We start from the raw sequence: 19528 nt of genomic DNA on the forward strand, positions 1-19528 counted from the left end.
CTAATACCAATCCTAACTCTAAGGCTAACCCTAACAAGTTAGGTTAGAAAGATAAATATCAAGGTGAGTAGAAAGTAGATACTTGAAAGATCAATAGCAAGGTGAATTGAAAGATACTAAAAAGTATCATAAAATGTACGTACCAGAAACACGAATAAAAGGAAGGACAGGAAGTGGGTACCAGAAACATCAACAGCAAACTGAATAGAAAGTAGACAAAAAAAAAAAACAAACCAGATATGAAAACTGTAAATAGAGGAATAGAAAGTAGGTATTAGCAAGATTGATAGACCATGGATACCCAGACCATAGGTACTTAAAATGTGGAAAGAGCCAGTTCCAGGCTGGGATTCTTTGTTTCTGATGGTCCTGGAGCAGTTGCCAGCTTTTTAATTTTTTTTAATGTGGTTTGGGTTTTTTTCTTTTTATGCTGTTCTATTTTGTACATGTGTGTGGTTTTTTTTTTCATTTATTTTTGCTTTTTTTGCAGTTCTTTGTGCTGCAGGTGTTTGGTATTGGTTATGGGGGTGGCAGTGGGAAAAAAATTTTGTCCCCTAATTTGCATATACAATAGTATATTTGCATAATTTGTCATTAGTATAATTATTCTTCAGTGCTCCATATGGGAGTAAGTGGGGTGGAGAATAATAGTAATGCTATGAGAGGTGTTACTCCAATCTGGAGCACTATTTATGGGCTTTATGCACTATAAATAAAAAAAAGACAAATAATACCGTCTGGTGCAGAAAATGCGACGCTGCCTGGAGGCAATTTTTAATTTATTTAATATTTTTAATTCTAAAAGTCTGAACAGAAACAGCTCCTGTGTCAGACCGAAGCAGGCACTTCACCGGACCTAAAACGCCACAAGACAGGCGAGAGGGATCCAGGGCGGGGAATGAAACCGCGCCGCGAATTCCCTGGAAAAGCAGAAATCCCAAAACCCCAGGGAATGTCACCGCGCCGCCCCGGCAGGAGCCGGGTGGTGCCGCCCGCGCCCCCCCCCGCGCCCATCCCGTGGTCTCTCCCGCCCCTCCGGCCCAGCGGGCCCCGCCCCCCGCGCGTCACGGCCGTGCCCGCCCGCGATTGGTGGACCCGCGACGCCTGGCGTGCAGCGGCCAATGGCGGTGCTGTGCCCCCCCCCGAGCCAAGATGGCGGCGCCGCGGACTGCGGGCGGGCGGCCCTGAGGCGGCTGCGGGGGCCGCGCCTTGCTCCGCGCCCCGCGCCGCGCCGGGGGCCGGCCGGCCGGGGGTTCCCGCTCCCCGCTCGGGGGCTGGCCGGCCCGCCGGGCCCGCCCCGCCCTCTGCCATGGCGGCCGAGAGCGGCAGGCAGTTCTGGAAGCGGAGCGCCAAGCTGCCGGGCAGGTGAGCCCCGGGGAAGGGGTGCGAGGGCCGCGCCTCCCGCGCTCCGGCTGGAGGCTGGAGCCGGCGCTCAGCCTGGGGAGGGGGCTGTCACCCAGGCTGGTTCTGGGGCTGAGGGCACCCATGTAAGGCTCGGGGGATATCAGGAGAGTTTGTCTCGGCTGCGGGGCTGAGGAGCTGGTTGGGGGCCCCGGCGTTCCTCACTGAAGTAGGGGGGGATGCCAGGGCCACCGCAGGCTATGGGACAGGAATTTTGCTGGTGGAAGGCTTAATGTATAGGGGACAAGGGTAGGTCAGAGCTGCTCCCTCATCTGTAGGAGAAGGCAGGCTTGTGGGGGCTGCGTGGGGCCCCTGTGCGCCCCCCATGGGAAGCAGGGTGGAGGGATCAGGGGGCCTTGAAGGCCTCTTTGGGGTAGTCCCAGAGCCAGGTACCCAGTGTGCCATCTTCCTTTCCACAGATACTGAAGAAAACTCATCTTTGCCAAAGTCCTTAGAGGTGTCACCTTGGGTGGCAGTAGCTCTGTCCCCAAGGGGTGACCCTGATAACGCACGGAACCCCCCATTACCCTCAGCTGTGTGGGATGTCACTCCTGGTCCCCCTCTGCTCCAGAGGAAGGACTGTAAGGGCTCTGTTTGTACCTCTCCTGCTTCAGTTCCTCTGGCTGTGATGTCCTGGTTCCTCTCAGGGCATCTTTACTCACTCAGGGATGGGAGAAACAAGTGAAATGTGTGACATGGTATTTAGGAAGAAGAGGCTGGTGTTGATGAAGGAGAGGCTCCCTACAACGCCTTGAGAGCAAGCTGATGTGGAAAGAGGGCATCAGCCTCTCTGTGGAGGCTCTCTCAAGTGCTTTTCCTTCCTGGTGCTCCTTACTTTTGCTCTCATTTGCCTTATCTGAACCGTGCCCTTCGCCTTCTGGGGTATGGGTGCAGTCTGAAATGCTTAGTTGGCTTTAAATCTTGCTGGGCCAGTTAAATATCTCTTTCTAATGTGCTTTCACTCATCTGCTTGTCACTGTGCAACTCCCTCAGTTGGCTGGACAATCCATGTCTGTGGTGAGCAAAGGGAGAGCAAGGACCTCTCTGTTCCTCCTCTGCTGCTCCTGTGGGAGGAAAATCCTGTGCTTTCCCTGGGTTATTTCCTAACTGCTCCTGTCTCTTACCTGAAGGTCTCAGCCATACTCTCAGCTGGTAGTCTTGGACACCATCTCTCTTCTGCATGGACTTCTGAGCTTTGCCTTGGAAAGCTCAAACCAGGTGAACCGGTCTGGCAGGCAGCTGGTCCTGCCTGTGACACTGCATCGGGAAGTTTTTGGCAGTGTTCTCTCCTTCTCCTAACTGCCTGCTTGGCAGATATCCTGGAGCCCGAGCCTTGTTACCTCTTGTGTGCTGGTTGTTTCCAGGGAGAGCCACCAACAGGTCTTCAGCAGCCTGACTCGGAGCATGGAGGTGGGATGTGCTGCATCCATGGTCACTAGACATGAACCACCCTTTCTTCTTTTTTGTCCAAGCTTTGGGAGACCCTCCTGTACAGATTCTTGGCTGTCTCCTTTCTTTCCCCTGACAATCTGGCAGAGGGAGGCTTTGTAGGAACTTGGATACTGTGTTACCTTCCTTTTCCATGACACTTTGTGTGTTTGGTCACTTAGTTGTATTAGCTTTTATTTGCCAATAAAGTTTATTAGCTTTTGGCCCCTGTAGATTTAGGGTGGATTTTAGATGTAGCTTTAGAATTGGTAAATGCTGTTTTGTTTTTCCAGTGCTATCTTGTGGTTTTTTCACTGGCTATTCTCTGCCTGGTAATTTTCTAGGGATGTGTTGGCTGAGTGCTGTGGTGTGTTGTCCTCTGTGATGGGTTGTTTATTCCCTGCTCTTTAGACAGCCAGAGTCTGCTGGGGTTATTTAAATGCTGTTTTAAAAGGGGAGAAGCGGCCTGCTGGAAGTAAATGTGTTGTGTGTCCAGAGGGGCAGTGGCATTTCATGGCTGTGCTCTGCTGCAGTGTCAATAACCCACACCCTGGGATGATCCTGTGATGTGTCACACAGGGAGCACAGCCATTGTTACTCACACGATTGGTCACCCCTTGTACCCTGCAGTGAACATCCAGGCAGCAGGAAATGCCTGCCCCAAGGAGTTTAAACTGGGACAGAGCAGGGGACTCCTCCAGTCAGGCTGGGAGCACAGCTTAGATCAGCTTGAGATTCTTTGGGAGTGTCTGGGTTGTAAGAGTTTAAAAAAGAGCTGTGTGCAGGTGGGACCCTCTGCCATCATATCAAACATTGATTCAGAACCCCAGGAAAGGGTTTCCTCCCCCAGCACTGGCTGCCACATCCTCTCCTCTCTCTAACACACATCCTTCCTTGGTCTTGTGAAGTCCAGGCCTTCACAGGTGAATCGAAGCAGTTCCCCCCTGGCAGCCTGTGGGTCCCTGACAGGGAGCAGGAACCTTGTGCTGGATATCCTGGGACTTTGGTACTGGGCATGGGAGAGGCTCTGCTGGCTCCTGCAGGGAGCTGCCACAAGTCACTGGGAAGCAATGCTGATCCGGAAGGCTTGTTCTTCTTCCTCCTCATCATCACTTCGCTATGTCCACTCATGGAAGTACCTCTGCTTAATTGCTGTTCTGACTTCCAGATGCTCATTAGTCATCACACTCTGTCCTAGGCTTAATCCTTGATGATAAAGCCAATGGGGACTTCCAGCCATGAGGGACAGCCACTGCAGGGGTGATCCCACCCCCTAGCTCGGCTGCTCCACCAGGATCTCTCTGTGCTGTGGTTGTTTCCAGCCTCTGCCCTGGCTCTCTGCATCTCTTCCCTGCCAGCTGGACCTGTTGCTTCTGCATCCTCAGCTTGTTCCCAGCTGCACCAGGCTGCCATCCCTCTCCTCCATGGCTGGGCTCTGCTGGTTTTATTGCTGGGCACCATCTGCAGCTCCTAGAAACCAGGCCAGCTCTATTGACCCAAGAGAAGCTTGTTCCTTGTATGCCAGCTCTGAAAGGGCCTTTGTCTCTGCCATGGCATTGCAGGACTTGTTTTCCAGAGGTTGTTTTCCAGAGTGGGGTGACTGTGAATAGTTTGTCCAATGCAGGTGATAACTCAGGATCCCCGTCTCACCTCCAGAGCCTGTAAAAACAGCGATGAGCATGTTTTCAGTAGTTGCTCTCTGAGGTGATGCTCCCCATGTAGGGCCTGGAGCCCTCAAGCTCCTTGTCCCACGATTCCCAAGGAACCAGCGACTGAGAGGTGGAGACTCACTTCAGGCCACATAGGAAGTAGTTGATTAAACTGGGATTTGGACCCGGTCAAACCACGTACTGTACCAGGCATTCCTTTTCTGTGGCATTGGCTGTGATCCTGAGAAACAGCATGGGCTTCAAACCCTGAACTACATTTATGGAGGAGCCCAGTGTCAGTGCATGAAGTCCTTCTCTGTCCCACAGGGCCTGGGAGGGTGACTTCCCCAAACTGGGGAACTTGTTGGAAAAGAGAACGAACCTCAGTGTATGCAGCAGGTAGACTGAGACACGTGGTTAAATGGAGTGAGCTGGTGGTGCAGGAAAGAGCAGATCTCAAATCCCAGCTCAGGCTGGACAAGGCCTAAGAAGTTAAACAAGGCTTCTCTTTGCTGCTGCAAAGAACAAATCTTCATCTGCATGTAGCATTTTGGATTTCAGGCTTGTAAATTAGAAGGTTTTTGCAGCTGCTTTTGTTCTCTGCTCCCAAAAGCAGGCAAGAAGCGTGACCCCAGTTTAGGCTGAGATTATTTGTAGGACCTCTTTTTACAGCATCTTGGGTTTTTTTCTTTTCCCCTTCCTGCAGCATTCAGCCTGTCTATGGAGCACAGCATCCTCCACTGGATTCCCAGCTCACCAAAAAGTAAGTGTTTGTCTCCTGGAGATGCAGGCCACAAGGCCTGGCAGGTTTGGGGCTCAGTTCTGCAGTAGGTGGAGGTCTCCAGCATCCCTGGCACTATGATACTGCAGCAGAGAAGGACAGCAGTGGGGTGTGGTGCTGCCTTGAGCTCTATGAAAGCTTGCAGGGAAAGCTTATCTGCTGGTGCCCTTTATGGCCAGGAAATCCATACAGTAACATCAAAGGAAACAGACCTTTTTTTTATTTTTTTTAAAACAGTGTCTGGTCCTTCTGCTCCTCTTTGGAGCTGGAGGAATTAAGGGAAAGTGAGGTAAAGCTGTCCAGCAGCTACAAAGCTGGAGAACTGCAGCAGCCTTTCCAGCAGGAAAAGGCAAAATTCTTGGTTTGAGTTGCCTCCTTGACCCCATCCTGTGCTGTGTAGTGGCAAAAGTTCCCTGCTTCAGGTGGTGGACTTTGTAAGCTTCTGTAGCTTAAGGGTAAATTCCTTCTTTGCCTGAGGAAAGACCCAGGCTGGTCTGGCTGCTGAGAACAACTGCAGCTGTTTTGGGAGTGTCCATGGAAGGAGACCTGCTCTATCTGCCCTCTGACATGCCTCTCTCCAGGTTGCAAGACCTTTTTTTTGGGTGTTAATCTACTTGTTTTGTGTAGGGTTGGGGAAGGCAGAGCTGGAGGAATTGTACCTGTCTACCTTTTGCCCTTCCTAGCCAGGAAGGCTGGCACTTCTCCAGCTGTGTGCTGCCACTGTGGCCTCTGAGACTGCTGTCACAGCAGCCTGTCACAGCCACTCCTGGCGGTGGGCAGCGCAGAGAGACTTAATGTATTCCTTAGGTCTGAGAGAAGGAACAGGGAAGCTGGAAAAAGGGGTTGGCTGATTGGAGTGAGGGCATGGGGAAAGAAAATGAACTCATCCATGGCTCTGATCCTGTTCCTGTGGCTCACAGCTTCATCAGGGACCGCTCCAAGGCCAGTGGGCTGCCCATGAAAAGCAAGAAAGCCTCCAGCTTCCACGAGTTTGCCCGCAGTACCAGCGATGCCTGGGACATTGGGGATGATGAAGATGAGGACTTCTCCTCCTCCTCCTTGTCCTCTTTGCAAACTCTGAACTCTAAAGTGGCCAAGGCCACGGCAGCACAGGTTCTGGAGAACCACAGCAAGCTGCGGGTGAAGCCCGAGCGGTGCCAGCCTGCCCTCAGTGACCTGCCCACCAGCTGCAAGGTCATAAAGTCCAGCAGTGAGGCCCAGCTCTCCAGGACCTCTGGTAAGAGCCATCCTCAGGAGCAGCCTCGTGCTCCAGTGCTCTCTTACTTGGCCACTGAACTCAGCTGCTTGTTGCTCGCAGTATGGGCAAGAGGCAATGAGCACAACAGAGGCTTTTTCTTCCTTTTAGTATCCTGTACTCCAAGGAGCCATTTTCAGAGGCATGGCTTTAAGGCTTGTGTCCTCAGCTGCTCAATATCCTACATACCTGTCTGTCCCAGAGTATTCCATATTCTGGGTGCTAAGTCAGTTTTGAGGTCTGTTAAGTTCTTGCTGGGACTTGCTCACTGTCTGCTTCCACGGTGGTTTGGTGTGCTGCTCTTAGCACAGGTCTGGCTGAGGTTGTGTTGACATAGCTTGGGCAGGGAATTGGGCAGCAGCAGCCTCTGCTCACTCTGCCTCATCTGCCTGTGCAGTGAGATTACCTCAGGAGATGGCACTCACAGCCTGTCAGCTCCTCTCTCTGCACTAGCAATTAGCTTGATGGGTGTTTGGATCTGGAGAGCAGAGCAGATCTGGACATCAGTTCTGCTGTGTCTCCTGTGTCCTACTCACATGTGGAGGGAAGTCTGATCCACTTGGAGCCAGGCGTCTGGATGCAGGAGGAAGAGAAGGAGGGAGAAATGGGGGAAAGTTGTGGAAGAGCCACAACAGATGCCTGTGAATGGATCCCTTGGAGTGGGCCAGCGATGTTGTTCTGTGGTGCTGAGGAACAGAAGGGTGAAATCTGCATTGTCTGACAGTGGCTAGGGGAGTGAGGTGGGGTTGGAGAGGTGGAACCTCCTTCCCCAGCTCAGTGTAGCATCTGGTTCTTGCTAGAGGAGGCCTGTGTGCGGAGCCCCCTGCAGAAGCAGCAGTCCCTCCCCCTCCGACCTGTCATTCCCCTTGTGGCCCGAATCTCTGACCAAAATGCCTCCGGGGCTCCCCCCATGACCGTGAGGGAGAAAACGCGTCTGGAGAAGTTCCGGCAGCTCCTTTCCAGCCACAACACCGACCTGGGTGAGTGGGGCAGAATGAGGGTGCCTCTGGGTGAGCAGGGGAGGGCACAGGGGGCCTGCTGCCTGCATCAGGTCTGCTTTGGGGTGGAAAAAATCACTGCCTGCAATTGTACCAGATGGGTGTTTGCAGGAATTGCTCTGTTGGCAGATGGTGATGTCCTCCAACCCCTTCCTGTCTGTCCCTAATGATTCTCCATCTTGCACATGATGGTTGGCATCACTGGGGGCTGTTGGGCTCTGCATGAGAACTGAGGTCCTGGCACACTGGTGACTGTGCAGCTCCCAGTTCTGTGCCTGAGCTGGGCTGAAATCATCTCTGCTCTCCTTGCAGCAGACCCACATCCCCAGTCATTGCTAGTGTGGGAGCCTTCCTGGAGGCTCATTGTCTCCAGAGCCTGCAGGAGCAGACTGGGCTTTCCTCTCCTTCTAGGTGTAGTGGTGCCTGGACGTGCCTAGGATCTAATCCATTGCCACCACTGTCCGTTTGCAGATGAGCTGAGAAAATGCAGCTGGCCTGGTGTGCCCAGAGAGGTCCGGCCTGTGACTTGGAGACTGCTGTCAGTAAGTACTGGGAGCTGTGACTCTGGAGTCTGGGAGGACTGGGCCACCTCAGGGACACATGCTCTACACCTCCCTGTGTCCCATAGCTTGTGTGTTCCTAGTGCCCAGCTTCCAGGTGAGCTGTAGGGTTTTTTGATCAGCGGATGCCATTGCTGCATCCTCTCTGAGCTCAAAGCCCAGATTGGTGTGGGGACTGGGTGGTTCACTCTCTTTTGGGGGCTGGGAAGGCCAAATTCCATGAAAGCTATTTCCTGAGCTCCAGAGTTGTGTGCCTGATGTCTGTGGGTGCACAGCTGACAGGATTACAAGGGCTGGTGAGGAAAGAGGGTCTCCCCTGAGCTGAGTTTTCCCAACACAGGGCTATCTCCCTGCCAACTCGGAGCGCCGGAAGCTGACCCTGCAGCGGAAAAGGGAGGAGTACTTTGGCTTCATCCAGCAGTACTACGACTCCCGGAATGAGGAGCACCACCAGGACACCTACAGACAAGTAGGAACCCTCCTCTTGCCTTTCTGCTTTGGGTATAGCCCTCTCCTCTTCTCTTGCTGCTGCTTGTTCCCATGGGTGTGGTCATGCCAGAACTTGCTCTAGCTGTAGCTAGGAGTCGTCTTCTCTTTGGGGAAAAGGCACCATGGTTCTGTCCTTGTTAAAGCTTTTCCTAAATTGATCTAATAGTAAATTTCAGTTCTGAACTACCTGCCTGCACATGAGCAGAGCAGACTGCAGATAACTGTAGATGATTTTCTCAGTACAGCTGTCATCTGTAGCCCACTGTGCAGCTCACTGTGCTTGTCAGCTCTTGCCTGGGGGAACACTGATGGTAGATTCCCCTCTGTTAGCCTGTGACAAGTTATTGTGCCCCTGGAAAGCACAGCTGGTGTGTGTAACTCACCTTCTTTTCCAGATCCACATTGACATTCCAAGGACCAACCCACTCATTCCCCTCTTCCAGCAGCCTCTTGTTCAGGAGGTAAGGGGGGGTGAGGCTCCTGCCCTGCATTTGCCATGGGATGTGTGTGTGGAGTGACTGCTCCTAGGAAATTAACTTTGTTGGGAAACTTCCCTGCCTGACAGCTCCTGATGCAAATACCTCCTGGAACTGGTCTTGTCCCATGTTTCTGAAAGACATCAAACTTGGAGCTTTGGTGTTATGAGATGATCTCTTCTTTGGCAAGATGTAGCCAAGAGCTGGTGAAAAACTTGAAGCTTTTGTTTCGAGACAAATTGAAGGCGTTTGAACCAGAACACAGGTTCTGTTTTGCTTCAAAACCTCTTTTATGGGAGCAACCTGGGCAGGGATGGGTTTGATAGGTAGTCAGGAGGTGTGGGCACCTGTCTTCTCTGGAGACAAGCTCAGTGTGTGTCAGAGCATGGTGTCCAGGGGCTTGGGGCAGTCTGGGAATGTTGGTTGTTGTGAGGGAGGCTGCCCTGTTGGGAAGTGTCCTGATCTGTGGTGTTTTTCTGGAAGTGCTGTGCTGATACCTCATCTTCCCAACTGATGTTCTGCCAAGGAGGCTGCTCTGCCAAGAGGCAGCCCTCTCCTGTGGATATTAAACTGTCTGGGATTTGAAAAGTTGGGTCTGCATTTCTTCAGGCAGAGGTTTTGATGAAGATCTTGGACTATCTTTTCTGAAGAGTGAGCTGGCCTGTGTGTGGGATTTGTGGATGACACAGGAGTCTCTCCTAGGACTTTTATGCTTCTAACATTACGTTACTACTACAGAAAAGCCTGTCAGTGCATGATCTGCATTCCCTGAGCTTAGCAGTTACACTTTTCTGCCTTCCCTTTGTGCATGGCTAATGCAGGTACCTGCTTTCCCTGGTTCTTCCCTAGATTTTTGAGAGAATCCTGTTTATCTGGGCCATTCGCCACCCAGCCAGCGGCTATGTGCAGGGCATCAATGACCTGGTCACTCCGTTCTTTGTTGTATTCCTCTCTGAGCATGTTGGTAAGTGACACTTGCTGCTGTAAGCACTCCTGACCGTGGGGTTTGAAGTGGTGTGAAATGCTGACATGAGGAAAACTTTCTCTGCTGGAGAAGGGATGATGTTCTTTTCCTTCAGAGTGCCTGGGCCAGGCTGGAGTTGTACCTCTGTATCTCTGCTCTCTGGTTGAATTGACTTCAGTTTCATAATCTTGCTGAGCCCCACAGAAGGTGAAATACTAAGGGTGGGTTTGCATTTCAATGCACTTAACAACCTCACAGCTTGGAGGGGAATGGGATCTTCTAGTCACTGAGGGAGCCATGATCTATAGAATTGGAGGAGAGTCTTGCTCTCAAAGCTGGGACTTGGCAGACAGTGCCTGCTCTAGAAGGAATGTGTGAAGTTTAGAGACCCTGCTGAGAATGTAAAAGAAACTTTAAATACAGATTCCCTCCTTTGCTGCTAGTAACAGGTGTGTGCCTCAAACTGATAGTTTCAGAAAGCAAACTGATTTCTCCCTGCTGCTTCTGGATTTCTTGTCAGCCACTGGCTTTTAGCTGGAGATCAAGTCCTTTCCACCCATGGTATTTTTATTCCTTCTCTGGCTCTAGCTGTGTTTTGGAGTTGACATGCTGGGATGTCATAATCTCTATGTTTAAAGGCTCTTAGCATCCACTGTAAATAGAAGGGAAAAGGAATTCGTAAGGCTGTATTAATGTCAGAAATCCTGTTGAATAAATATCTTTAAGATCTGATCCAAAAGTTGAAGTGAGTGAAAGCCTTGTGCTATCAAGCTAAGGCTTTGTAAAGTGGTAATAATCTGCCTCTGCTGAGGGCCTTGTGAAGGGCTGAGCCACCTTGCTTGCCACTGAGAGAGCCAGTGTGGTCAGGGTTGATCCCTGGGAAGTGCTGTTGCTCTTCACAGCCTGAAGGAGAAGGCACCAAGTGTGTCTCTGATGGCAGCTGGCGTGAATTCCCTTCTGTGGGGAACCTTCTGAGCAGATCAGATCTGAGCAGGTTCCCTTTGAGGGGCTTCTCCTATGGCCTGAGCAGCATCCATGGCATTCAGTGCTGGCAGAGGCCACTTGCTCAGAATTGATTTATTGCATTAGGAGCAGAGCTGTGCACAGTGAGTGACCTAGGCAAGAAGGGAGCTGGTGTGAATCATCAGAGCTGCATGTATTACCTGGTGTGACTTCCTGCAGTCCTGTACCCTGTTGGGTGTCAGGGATTAGCTCTCCCTGCATGTGGCAGCTGATGTTGGCCCTGTTAGGCTCTGTGCTGGGTTCGTGCTTCTCACCATCTACCAGGGCTGTTTTCATCCCCATCTGAAGCTTCTCCCCATCTTTACAGGGTTGTTTTCACCCCTACTGAAGCTTCCTCTCTGGATGTGGCCTTCCTGTTTCCAACTCTCTCTGAAACTTGGGTTGCAGGGAAAAATTCCTCTTCAGGAGAGCAGCTGTGCTGAATTTGGCCAAGCAACAACAACCCTTCTGTCTCCAGAGCCTGGGATTCAAAGCCAGCCATTGGGTCATGAGCTGTCGTGGTGGCTACCTGCTCCCTGGTCTGTGTAGCAGAGTTGAAAGACAAATCAAAAATTGCCTCTAATTTCCACGGGGAAGAGCTGGCAGTGGTCAGACCCTTATAACCCCTCTGTAACAGGATTTAAGTCATTGGTTTGGAGCCTCCTCTCTACAGCTGCCTTTGCAGACAGGCCCCTGAGAAGCTGGGCAGGCAGGGCTGAGGGCTCTCCATGCTGGATCACTGATTCTCAGGATCCCTGGAGCCTGTATCAGCTCCGTCTGTGCCGCACCCAAGTCCTTGCAGCAGGGGAGGCCTTGCACAGGTTGGTAATCCTTGTGCAGCACACCCCCAGGGACAGCTCACCTTTCTGTGGGAAGTCTCTTCAAAGGAAATTCTCCCTGTATTTTTCAAGCTGTATCTTCCTTGGGAAGGGGAACAGCCTGTATGGCTCAGCGAGTCCCTGCCCATGGAGCCACTGAGGGCTCACACACCTGTGTGTCACCTGTGGGTATTCCCATGCTCACAGGGGAGTGTATAACTGGCCTGGAAAATTTTCCCTTACATTTTCTGGAAAGCTTCCTCTGGGAAGTTGGCACCAGCACTGGCTCCATCCTCAAATCTCAGTTTTGCTGCCCCTTCTCTCCTTTCAGAGCACGTGTTCTGCTGACCACAAGATTCCTGAAGGAGTCCAGTGTGCTGCCAGGTGGCTCCTGTGCTTGGTTGCCCACCATTGTCCCCTGGGATGTTTGCATCAGAGCTGGTGATGTTGCTTAGCTGTGAAGCACAAGGGTGGGATGGCACCCTGGTCTTCTGCTGCTCAGTCCAGGGACTTCTCATGGAGCAGCCTCACAGGCTGATCCCAACTGCCAAGTCCATTGTAGACTTCTGATCCATCATCCGTGCTTTGGGCAGGTATTGCATTTGCAGACAACAAACCATCTTTTCTACAGATGAGTTAAAATCTCTCTTTGGAGCTCACCAGCTGATTGATGTGTCTGGTTGTTAATATCTTCACTATTTTTGTTACCAGCCCAAGGCCTGAAACATCCTTCAGTGGGCTTGTCTGGCATCCCCTGCAAGGACTGGAAAAGGGGAAGATGGGAACAGGGAAAAGGAGGGTGCTTTGGGCAGGGAACAGTTTGTAGCTTAGCAGTCACTTCCATGGAACAGTTTGGCAGCTTCCTTTGTTTGAAGCTGACACAAACAATGAAACAGTCAGCAGTTACCCAACAAACTCCAGGCCCTTGTGTGCAGTGGCATTAAACACAGCTGCCTCGGGGCAGGGTGAGAGCACCCACACTGCAGTGCCTCTGACTTGATTTCTTTCCATTACCACCATGGAAGGTGCAGGAAGAATATGGTCCTCTCCAGGTCCTGAAGGAGGGGGGAACTGAAGGGAAATAATTCACAGGAAGCTGTTTCTCTCAGCTGCCCTGGGTGCTTTGGGGACTGGATGAGCCCATTATTAACTTGCATCTCCTGATGCATCCCACTGACATCCCTCCTGAAGGCATCCCACTGACACTGTTTGTCTCTTCTTTCTGAGCAATACCTTGAATCCAGTGTGTGTGTGCCCCTTTGACCAGCTTCAGAAAACACCAGCTAGGCTGAGGCAGGAAGAAGCTTATCCCCAGAGTTTTCCGGTCCTTGTCTGAACTCCCCAGACGCCTTCTGCCAGTTGGGACCAGTTGCTTTTCCCATCCAGTCTGGATCCCAGACCTGCTGCTTCTTCCCAGTGCTGGGCAGACTGCATACTGCATCCATGGCAGGTGGGATAGGTTTAGCTGTGGTGTTTTCTCCTTTGCCCTAACATGGCAAGCTGGCTCATCTCCTGTGATGCTCTCCCTGCCTCCTGCATGGACACTACTGCCTCAGCTACTTGGCAACAAGCATGGAAGCTTTGGGCTCCTGCTACTGACAGATCCACAGCTGGAGTAATTCTTCCTCCTGACTGATGGCTTCTGCTGCAGGTGCTACTGAGGAAGAGCTTGAGGGAGGTGTTGAGGCTGCAGGAGCAGCTGAGCTTGTTATTGGTGCCCTCTGGATGGGCACAGGCTCCCAGCACCTCTGGAGAGTATGGGGATGAAGGGAGATGGTCTGGCAGCTGAGGAATTGGGGCAGGAATGACAGCTCAGCACCTCCTGGAGAAACCATATCCCTGTTTTTCCAGGTCATCAGAGAGGGCATAACAAGCACAGGGATACTGAGCTTTCAGTCCCTCCCAGCTCAGGTCCTGCAAGCCCCTCTGCTGAGTCACTCCCAGCTCTCAGGGCTTGTCTTTGCATTTAGGATGGCAGTGACAGAGCTGAGGTGAGTTCAGCATCCCCAGGAGTGCCCTGCTGTCTCTCCCAGTACTCTCTGCCTGTGTGACACCACTTCCATCCCTGATTCCAGGCCTTGCCTAAGAGGTTGTCCTGGCTTTGGGACCTGTTTGGTGCCACAGCAGGGCTGTTGAGAGGAGCAATGCCATGGGAAGTATTGAGCTTGTTTGCTTCTAGCTGGCTTTGTCGCTAAATCCTAATCACTGTGCAATGAAGACACGGTTTCCCTGCAAGCAGGAGCAGAAACTTGGGTGAAGGGAATGGGGACACTTGTGTCACCACTCATCCTGACCTCCGTGGGCCTGGGGCTCACTGCAGGCACTGCAGACTTGCCCAGAGCTGTGGGAATTTGTGAGCTGAGACTGGGCTTAACTCTCCTTCAGCTGTCCAGTCTTGCCCTGAACCCCCACTGCCAGAATATGGAGAGTCATTAAAGCCTCCCTATGGAAAGCAGAGATGGGGGTGCATGGAGCCCTGGCCTCTCTAGTCTTTCCCTTCTCCTGTGCCCTTCTTGAGCTCTTTTGAATGTCACTCACAGGAACTTTGCTTTTGTTGAGCCCTTGTTGCCCCTGGGCTCGGTGTGGCCATCACCAAGCCAGTGGTTTCCTTTCAGTCCCTCTCAAAGCCATATGTTGGGCATCTCCTTTTCATGAGGCCTCTTCCGTGCTGCTGCTAAGCAGATGTTTGTGCTGAGCCACATCCCAGGCACCTGGGGTTTTGTTCGAAGCCTCTTGCAATGTGTGTTGGCTCCTGCTGGGAATCTCCTGCCACTGTTTTGCTGTGACATGGGGGTGCTGGCAGAGCTGCTTCTCTTGTCCCCGTGGTGGTGCAAGCAGCAGGCTGTTCCCTGCCAGGTAACCACAGTCCCTGCTCCATCATGATCCTCCATCCACAGGCAGATTTTTGCACAGGGCTCATTCCCTCAGGGCTGAGCTGGCCTTTGCCACCAGTCCTGGGTGTCCACATGTCCTGTCCTGGTCCTTCCTGCCCATCCACCTTCCTCTCTGCGAGACATCGGGAAGGAGTGCACACTAAACAGATTTTGCCTGTCTTTGTCCCTACCTGGACCATGTGAGAGTGGCTGTAGAGAAGCCAGCAGAGGAGTGACAGTTTTGCACAGTGATGATGAAGTGCAGCTAGAAAACAGCTTTGCTATTCTTTCTGCACTACAAGATTGTGAGATGAGTGGGTTAAGCTCTTGTTTGTCCCTAAAGCTCCTGTTGGCAGTTTGCTCTGGAGCTGAGCTCTGCCCCAGAGGAGAAGCAGAGGTGGGAGCAGTGTTGGAGTCACTGGCTCTGTCCTGCCTTTCCTCCTTCAGGCAGGATCTGTTGGTATTGGTTTTCCCCAGCCTGTGGCAGTGCCTGCAGTGTATCTGAGCCAAGAGGGTGGCCTGGCTCCAGCCCCAAGCCCCATCTTCTCCTTCTCTTGCTTTTTTCCGAGGAATATCAAAGACGCTTGCCAGGATATCTGAGCCTCTGAAATGGGAAATGGGCCAGCTTAGCTCTGTTATTTGATCTGATTTAGTGGCATGACAGCAGTGTGGTGGGTGCTCTCTTCCCAAGGAGAAAAGGGAGGGAACTGCTGGGTCAGTTAATCCAGGAGAGCTAGACCTGTGTCTCCTGACTGTCTCCCCACCCCAGTCCCACTGCCTTCCTATGGCTGTTTCCCCCTCCAGCCACCAGTTAAGGTGAGCCTGGCTTGGAGCAGATGATTCTGCTCCAAGCTCAGGCAGCACCACTGTCATTCTATCCTCTTACCTGCTCTGGGGGGTTCACAAGCCCATCTAAAAGCAAGGAGCCTTTTTTACTCTGTGAGAACCGTTTGGGGACAGAGCTGCCACTGATGCTTGTGTTGTCAGACTCCCACTGGGTCTGAAAAATAAACTTGCACAAATCTCTGCTTCCCCACACTGAGCCTCTTCTGTGCTTGGGGCAGCTTCTGTTTGCTGGAGCCCTCCTGCCAGCTGGGCTCCAGGAGAGGCAGAAACCCCATGAAGCTGAGCCCTGTCTGCCACATTGCCCAGCTGTCCCTGTGCTGGATTTAACTCAGTGTCTTTTTTGATGCCCAGGAAGATCTTTGCATGCTTTTGGGTCCTCACAGCTATGCCTGAGGGTCCTGCTCTCCTAGAGAGGTTCCTGAAGCTTTGGCAGTTCTTTCTCATGAGTCCTCAAAGCTGGCAGCCTCTGGGCTGGGTGCCTTTGTTGTGCTTTGGTCCTGGGGTGATGCTGATGAATCCAGCTGGGAGCAGAAACTGGCAGCTCCCTTGTGCTGCCCCAAGCCACGAGCAGTGTTTCCTTCCCTGGTTTCTGGCTGTAGTGAAGGTTTCTCCTCTCCCAGTTCTCCCTGTGGTGCTCCCAGCTGGCAGAGACCTGCTGTCCCCCACAGCAGGTGTGCTCTGTGTAAAGGGGTTCCAAAGTGCTGGATCTTTGTCCCTGCACAGCCCTTGTCCCAGAAGGATGACAGAAGCGCTGTGGGGATCCCTCCCGTGCTTCCCTGGGGAGCTGGACTGGGTTCAGGGCATGATCAACAAGTCTTTTGGGGTTCTTCAGCTCAGCTGGAGAAATAGCTGAGTGCATGGGTGCTGTGACTGTGCCAGGCACATCCCTAACACACAGGGACTGTTACAGTGCCTCCTGCAAAGCTTTAGCCTGATAAAGTCCCTGGGATTGTCCCATGTTCTTGGTGTTCCCCATCTCCTTGATGCTCTTCCCTCTCTGTTTTGCAGAGGAGGATGTGGAAAACTTTGACGTGACAAACCTGTCCCAGGATGTTTTACGGAGCATCGAAGCCGACAGCTTTTGGTGCATGAGCAAGCTGCTGGATGGGATACAGGTGAGCCCCTGGGGCCATGGGAATTCCTTTGCTCTTGCTGGGGTGGAAGTGTGCTTGTCTCCACTCCCTGACTGAGGCAGTATTCTGCATGCTCCAGCATTAGGGAGGTTTTGCTACTTCACTGAGCTAAATCTGTTGGTGAAATCCTGGGGAGGTGGGTGCTGTGGCTGCCCAGATGGCCCTGTCCTGACCAGGGAACTCACAGCAGGCAGACAATCCTGGTGCTCAAGAGCCCTGTCTCCTTGGCTCATCCCAATTGCTGATCTGGGTTTGATAATTTCTAGCTGCTATTAAAGCTGCTGCTTCTGACTCAGGGCCTCTCCCCACAGGACAATTACACCTTTGCACAGCCAGGGATCCAGAAGAAAGTGAAAGCCCTGGAGGAGCTGGTCAGCCGCATCGATGGTAGGTGACACCTACCTGCTCAGGTCTGCTCAGGTTTGTCAGCAGAGGGAGGGAGGCCTCCTTTGGGACAACTCTCAGGGCAGGGTTAGAGATCTCTTACAACACCCACAGAACCAGAGCAGGGCAGGGTCAGCCAGAAACCTGGTGACAGCACAGGGTGAGGAGAGGAGGAATTTAGGAGAAAAAGGTCTCAGCTGTGAGCAGCGTGCAGGAGCTGGGGCACTGTGAGCCTCAGGTGTGTAAGTGAAATGTGCTGTTTCAGAGCAGGTACATAATCACTTTAGGAAGTACGAGGTCGAGTACCTGCAGTTTGCCTTTCGCTGGATGAACAACCTGCTCATGAGGGAGCTGCCCCTTCGCTGCACCATCCGCCTCTGGGACACCTACCAGGTATGCAGGCTCCACTGCCCTCCCTGCCTGGCTTGTCACTGTCACCTGGGTCCCTGTCCCCATGAGGACAGAGGTCTCATGGCACCAGCTGGGGTGCTGAGGGAGATGAAGCAGTGTGGCCCCAGGATGTTTACAGCCAGCTGGGTGATGGGTAGCCCAGTAGGACATCTGTGTCTGGGGGTCATTCTCCAGTTGAGCTGAAGGAATTCACCCAGAGTTTTGCTGTCCACAGTCAGAGCCAGAAGGATTCTCCCATTTCCACCTGTACGTCTGCGCTGCCTTCTTGATCAAGTGGCGGAAGGAGATCCTGGATGAGGAAGATTTCCAAGTACGACCCTGGGGTTGGGGATGATTTCCTGGGGAAGAGAAGTAGAGGGGAGGGAGTTGCTCTGGTTGGGAGCGTAGTGTGGACATAGACAGCTGTCAGATCTGGCTCCAAGACCAGGTCTCAGGAGCTTTGCCTAGAAGTAACTTGAGCCTTGGTGATAAGGACAGAGAACTGAGGTGTTGGAGGGTTCAAACATCCCATTCCTGATCAGGATCTCAGCTCTGATCAGTGTTTGCCCTCTTGTGTCCAGCTGTAACCCTTTAACAGCACCCTTTATTCCAAGGGGCTTGGGGTGCTTCACTGGTTCAGATCTAGACCCAAGCATATCTTGATGTTGTCCCTGAGCCTTTCAGACTGCAAGTGTGGTGGGTAAAAGTTACTGAGCACTGCTGCCATTGCTCAGGCCAGCCCCCAGCCTGCACTGGATCTGTGCTCTGCCTTCAGCCTCTCCAAACTAAACACCTTCCCCTCTTCCAGGGCCTTTTGATGTTGCTACAAAACCTGCCCACGATACACTGGGGTAATGAAGAGATTGGGCTGCTGCTGGCTGAAGCTTACAGACTCAAGTACATGTTTGCAGATGCCCCAAACCATTACCGCCGATAGGTGCCCAGACTGGCTCCTCTCTCCCATGCCCGCCCCTCGTCCTGGCCTGATCTGATCACTGTGGCATTTTTGTCATCCCAGGTCCACGGACATCCCAGCCAGGAGCTGCTCCTTGCTGTACAAAGCTCACCTGAACTCTTGTCTTAACTCTGAACGTGTGCCTGTCTGCCACTCCATGCGCCTGGATGTGCCATTTTGACAACTCAGTATTTCATTCCATGCTGGTGGCTCATGTGAGGAAGGGAGGCTTCAAGGGGCTGAGGGAGAACGTGGGGGAAGGTTTACAGATAAACTGAGCCGGAGACAAAGCCCTCCTGTCCTCTCCACTCCCTGTCCTGCGCTTGTCTGGCTGGGACCACTTTGGCTTTGCTGCCTCCCGTTGCCCTACACCACATGCGCTGCCCCATCTGCTCCCTCCTCTCTTCTGACACTGCTCCAACTCCCAGATGAAAATGCCTTATCAGAGACCTGCCTGGCCACAGAATCCTTCCCCACGAGGGTGGCAGGGCAAGAAGTTTCTCTCAGGGCCTGCCTTTGCTCCAAGGGTCCAGAGACCCCCCAAGCACTTTGTGGGTTCACAAGAGAGTCCCTCGTGTCTGCCCTCCCTCCTTCTCTCCATCCTCTTCGCCTACCTCTCCCCCAGGGCAGCAGGGCAGGCACAACAGGGGCCACGACCACTCCATCCACACACACCTGGAATGATGTGTGCCAGCTTGGTGGAACTTTTGGTGACTGATGTTGAGTACAGCCCCATCCAGCATGTGGGGAAGGCACGGAGGGGGTGCTGGTAGGGGAGCAACATCTCTCAAAAATCTCCTGACAACATCCCTACTCCTCTGAGGCATTCTGTGTATATTGTGTTCTTGTGTATATGGGTCAAAGATGTACAATATATGTCTTCTCTTTGTAGCAGATTTTATATTTATAACATGCACCCCTTGTTCTCCCCATCCTCTCCATGCCTGAGAGGCATGCCTGGCTATGGTGTTGTAGGGTTTTGAACCCTTCTGGAGGAGGGGGGTGTTCCAGAGCTGCAGGTTTCTACCCCGACATGTTCTTGCAGTGCTAGCTCTGCCCGAGGTGTGACAGAAACCCATCTCAGGGTTTGGCCAGTGGAAGAGCTTGGAGCTCCCAGCAGAAGCCA

The 19528-nt window shown here is 52.5% G+C and overlaps 1 protein-coding gene across 2 annotated transcripts; it reads left to right on the forward strand.

Moving 5' to 3' along the window:
• Positions 1–1236: 1236 nt before the first annotated feature.
• TBC1D22B (TBC1 domain family member 22B) lies at positions 1237–19293 on the forward strand. Of its 2 annotated transcripts, XM_014262589.2 has the most exons (14): positions 1237–1365; positions 5185–5241; positions 6180–6496; positions 7315–7494; positions 7984–8054; positions 8413–8541; positions 8957–9022; positions 9887–10001; positions 16549–16655; positions 16985–17060; positions 17323–17450; positions 17683–17778; positions 18256–18344; positions 18466–19293. In XM_014262589.2, the coding sequence occupies exons 1-14, from the start codon at positions 1310–1312 to the stop codon at positions 18581–18583; spliced, it is 1605 nt and encodes a 534-aa protein (XP_014118064.1). In that variant the 5' UTR covers positions 1237–1309; the 3' UTR covers positions 18584–19293. The 2 variants fall into 2 exon arrangements, with proteins under 2 accessions (XP_014118064.1, XP_005534165.1); XM_005534108.3 differs by having other exon boundaries at positions 18256–19293.
• Positions 19294–19528: the final 235 nt, after the last annotated feature.

Source organism: Pseudopodoces humilis, chromosome 26 (genome assembly GCF_049639895.1).
Source record: "Pseudopodoces humilis isolate 2021_Gansu_Grassland_sample_001 chromosome 26, ASM4963989v1, whole genome shotgun sequence".
In the NCBI taxonomy this organism is placed as follows: domain Eukaryota; kingdom Metazoa; phylum Chordata; class Aves; order Passeriformes; family Paridae; genus Pseudopodoces; species Pseudopodoces humilis.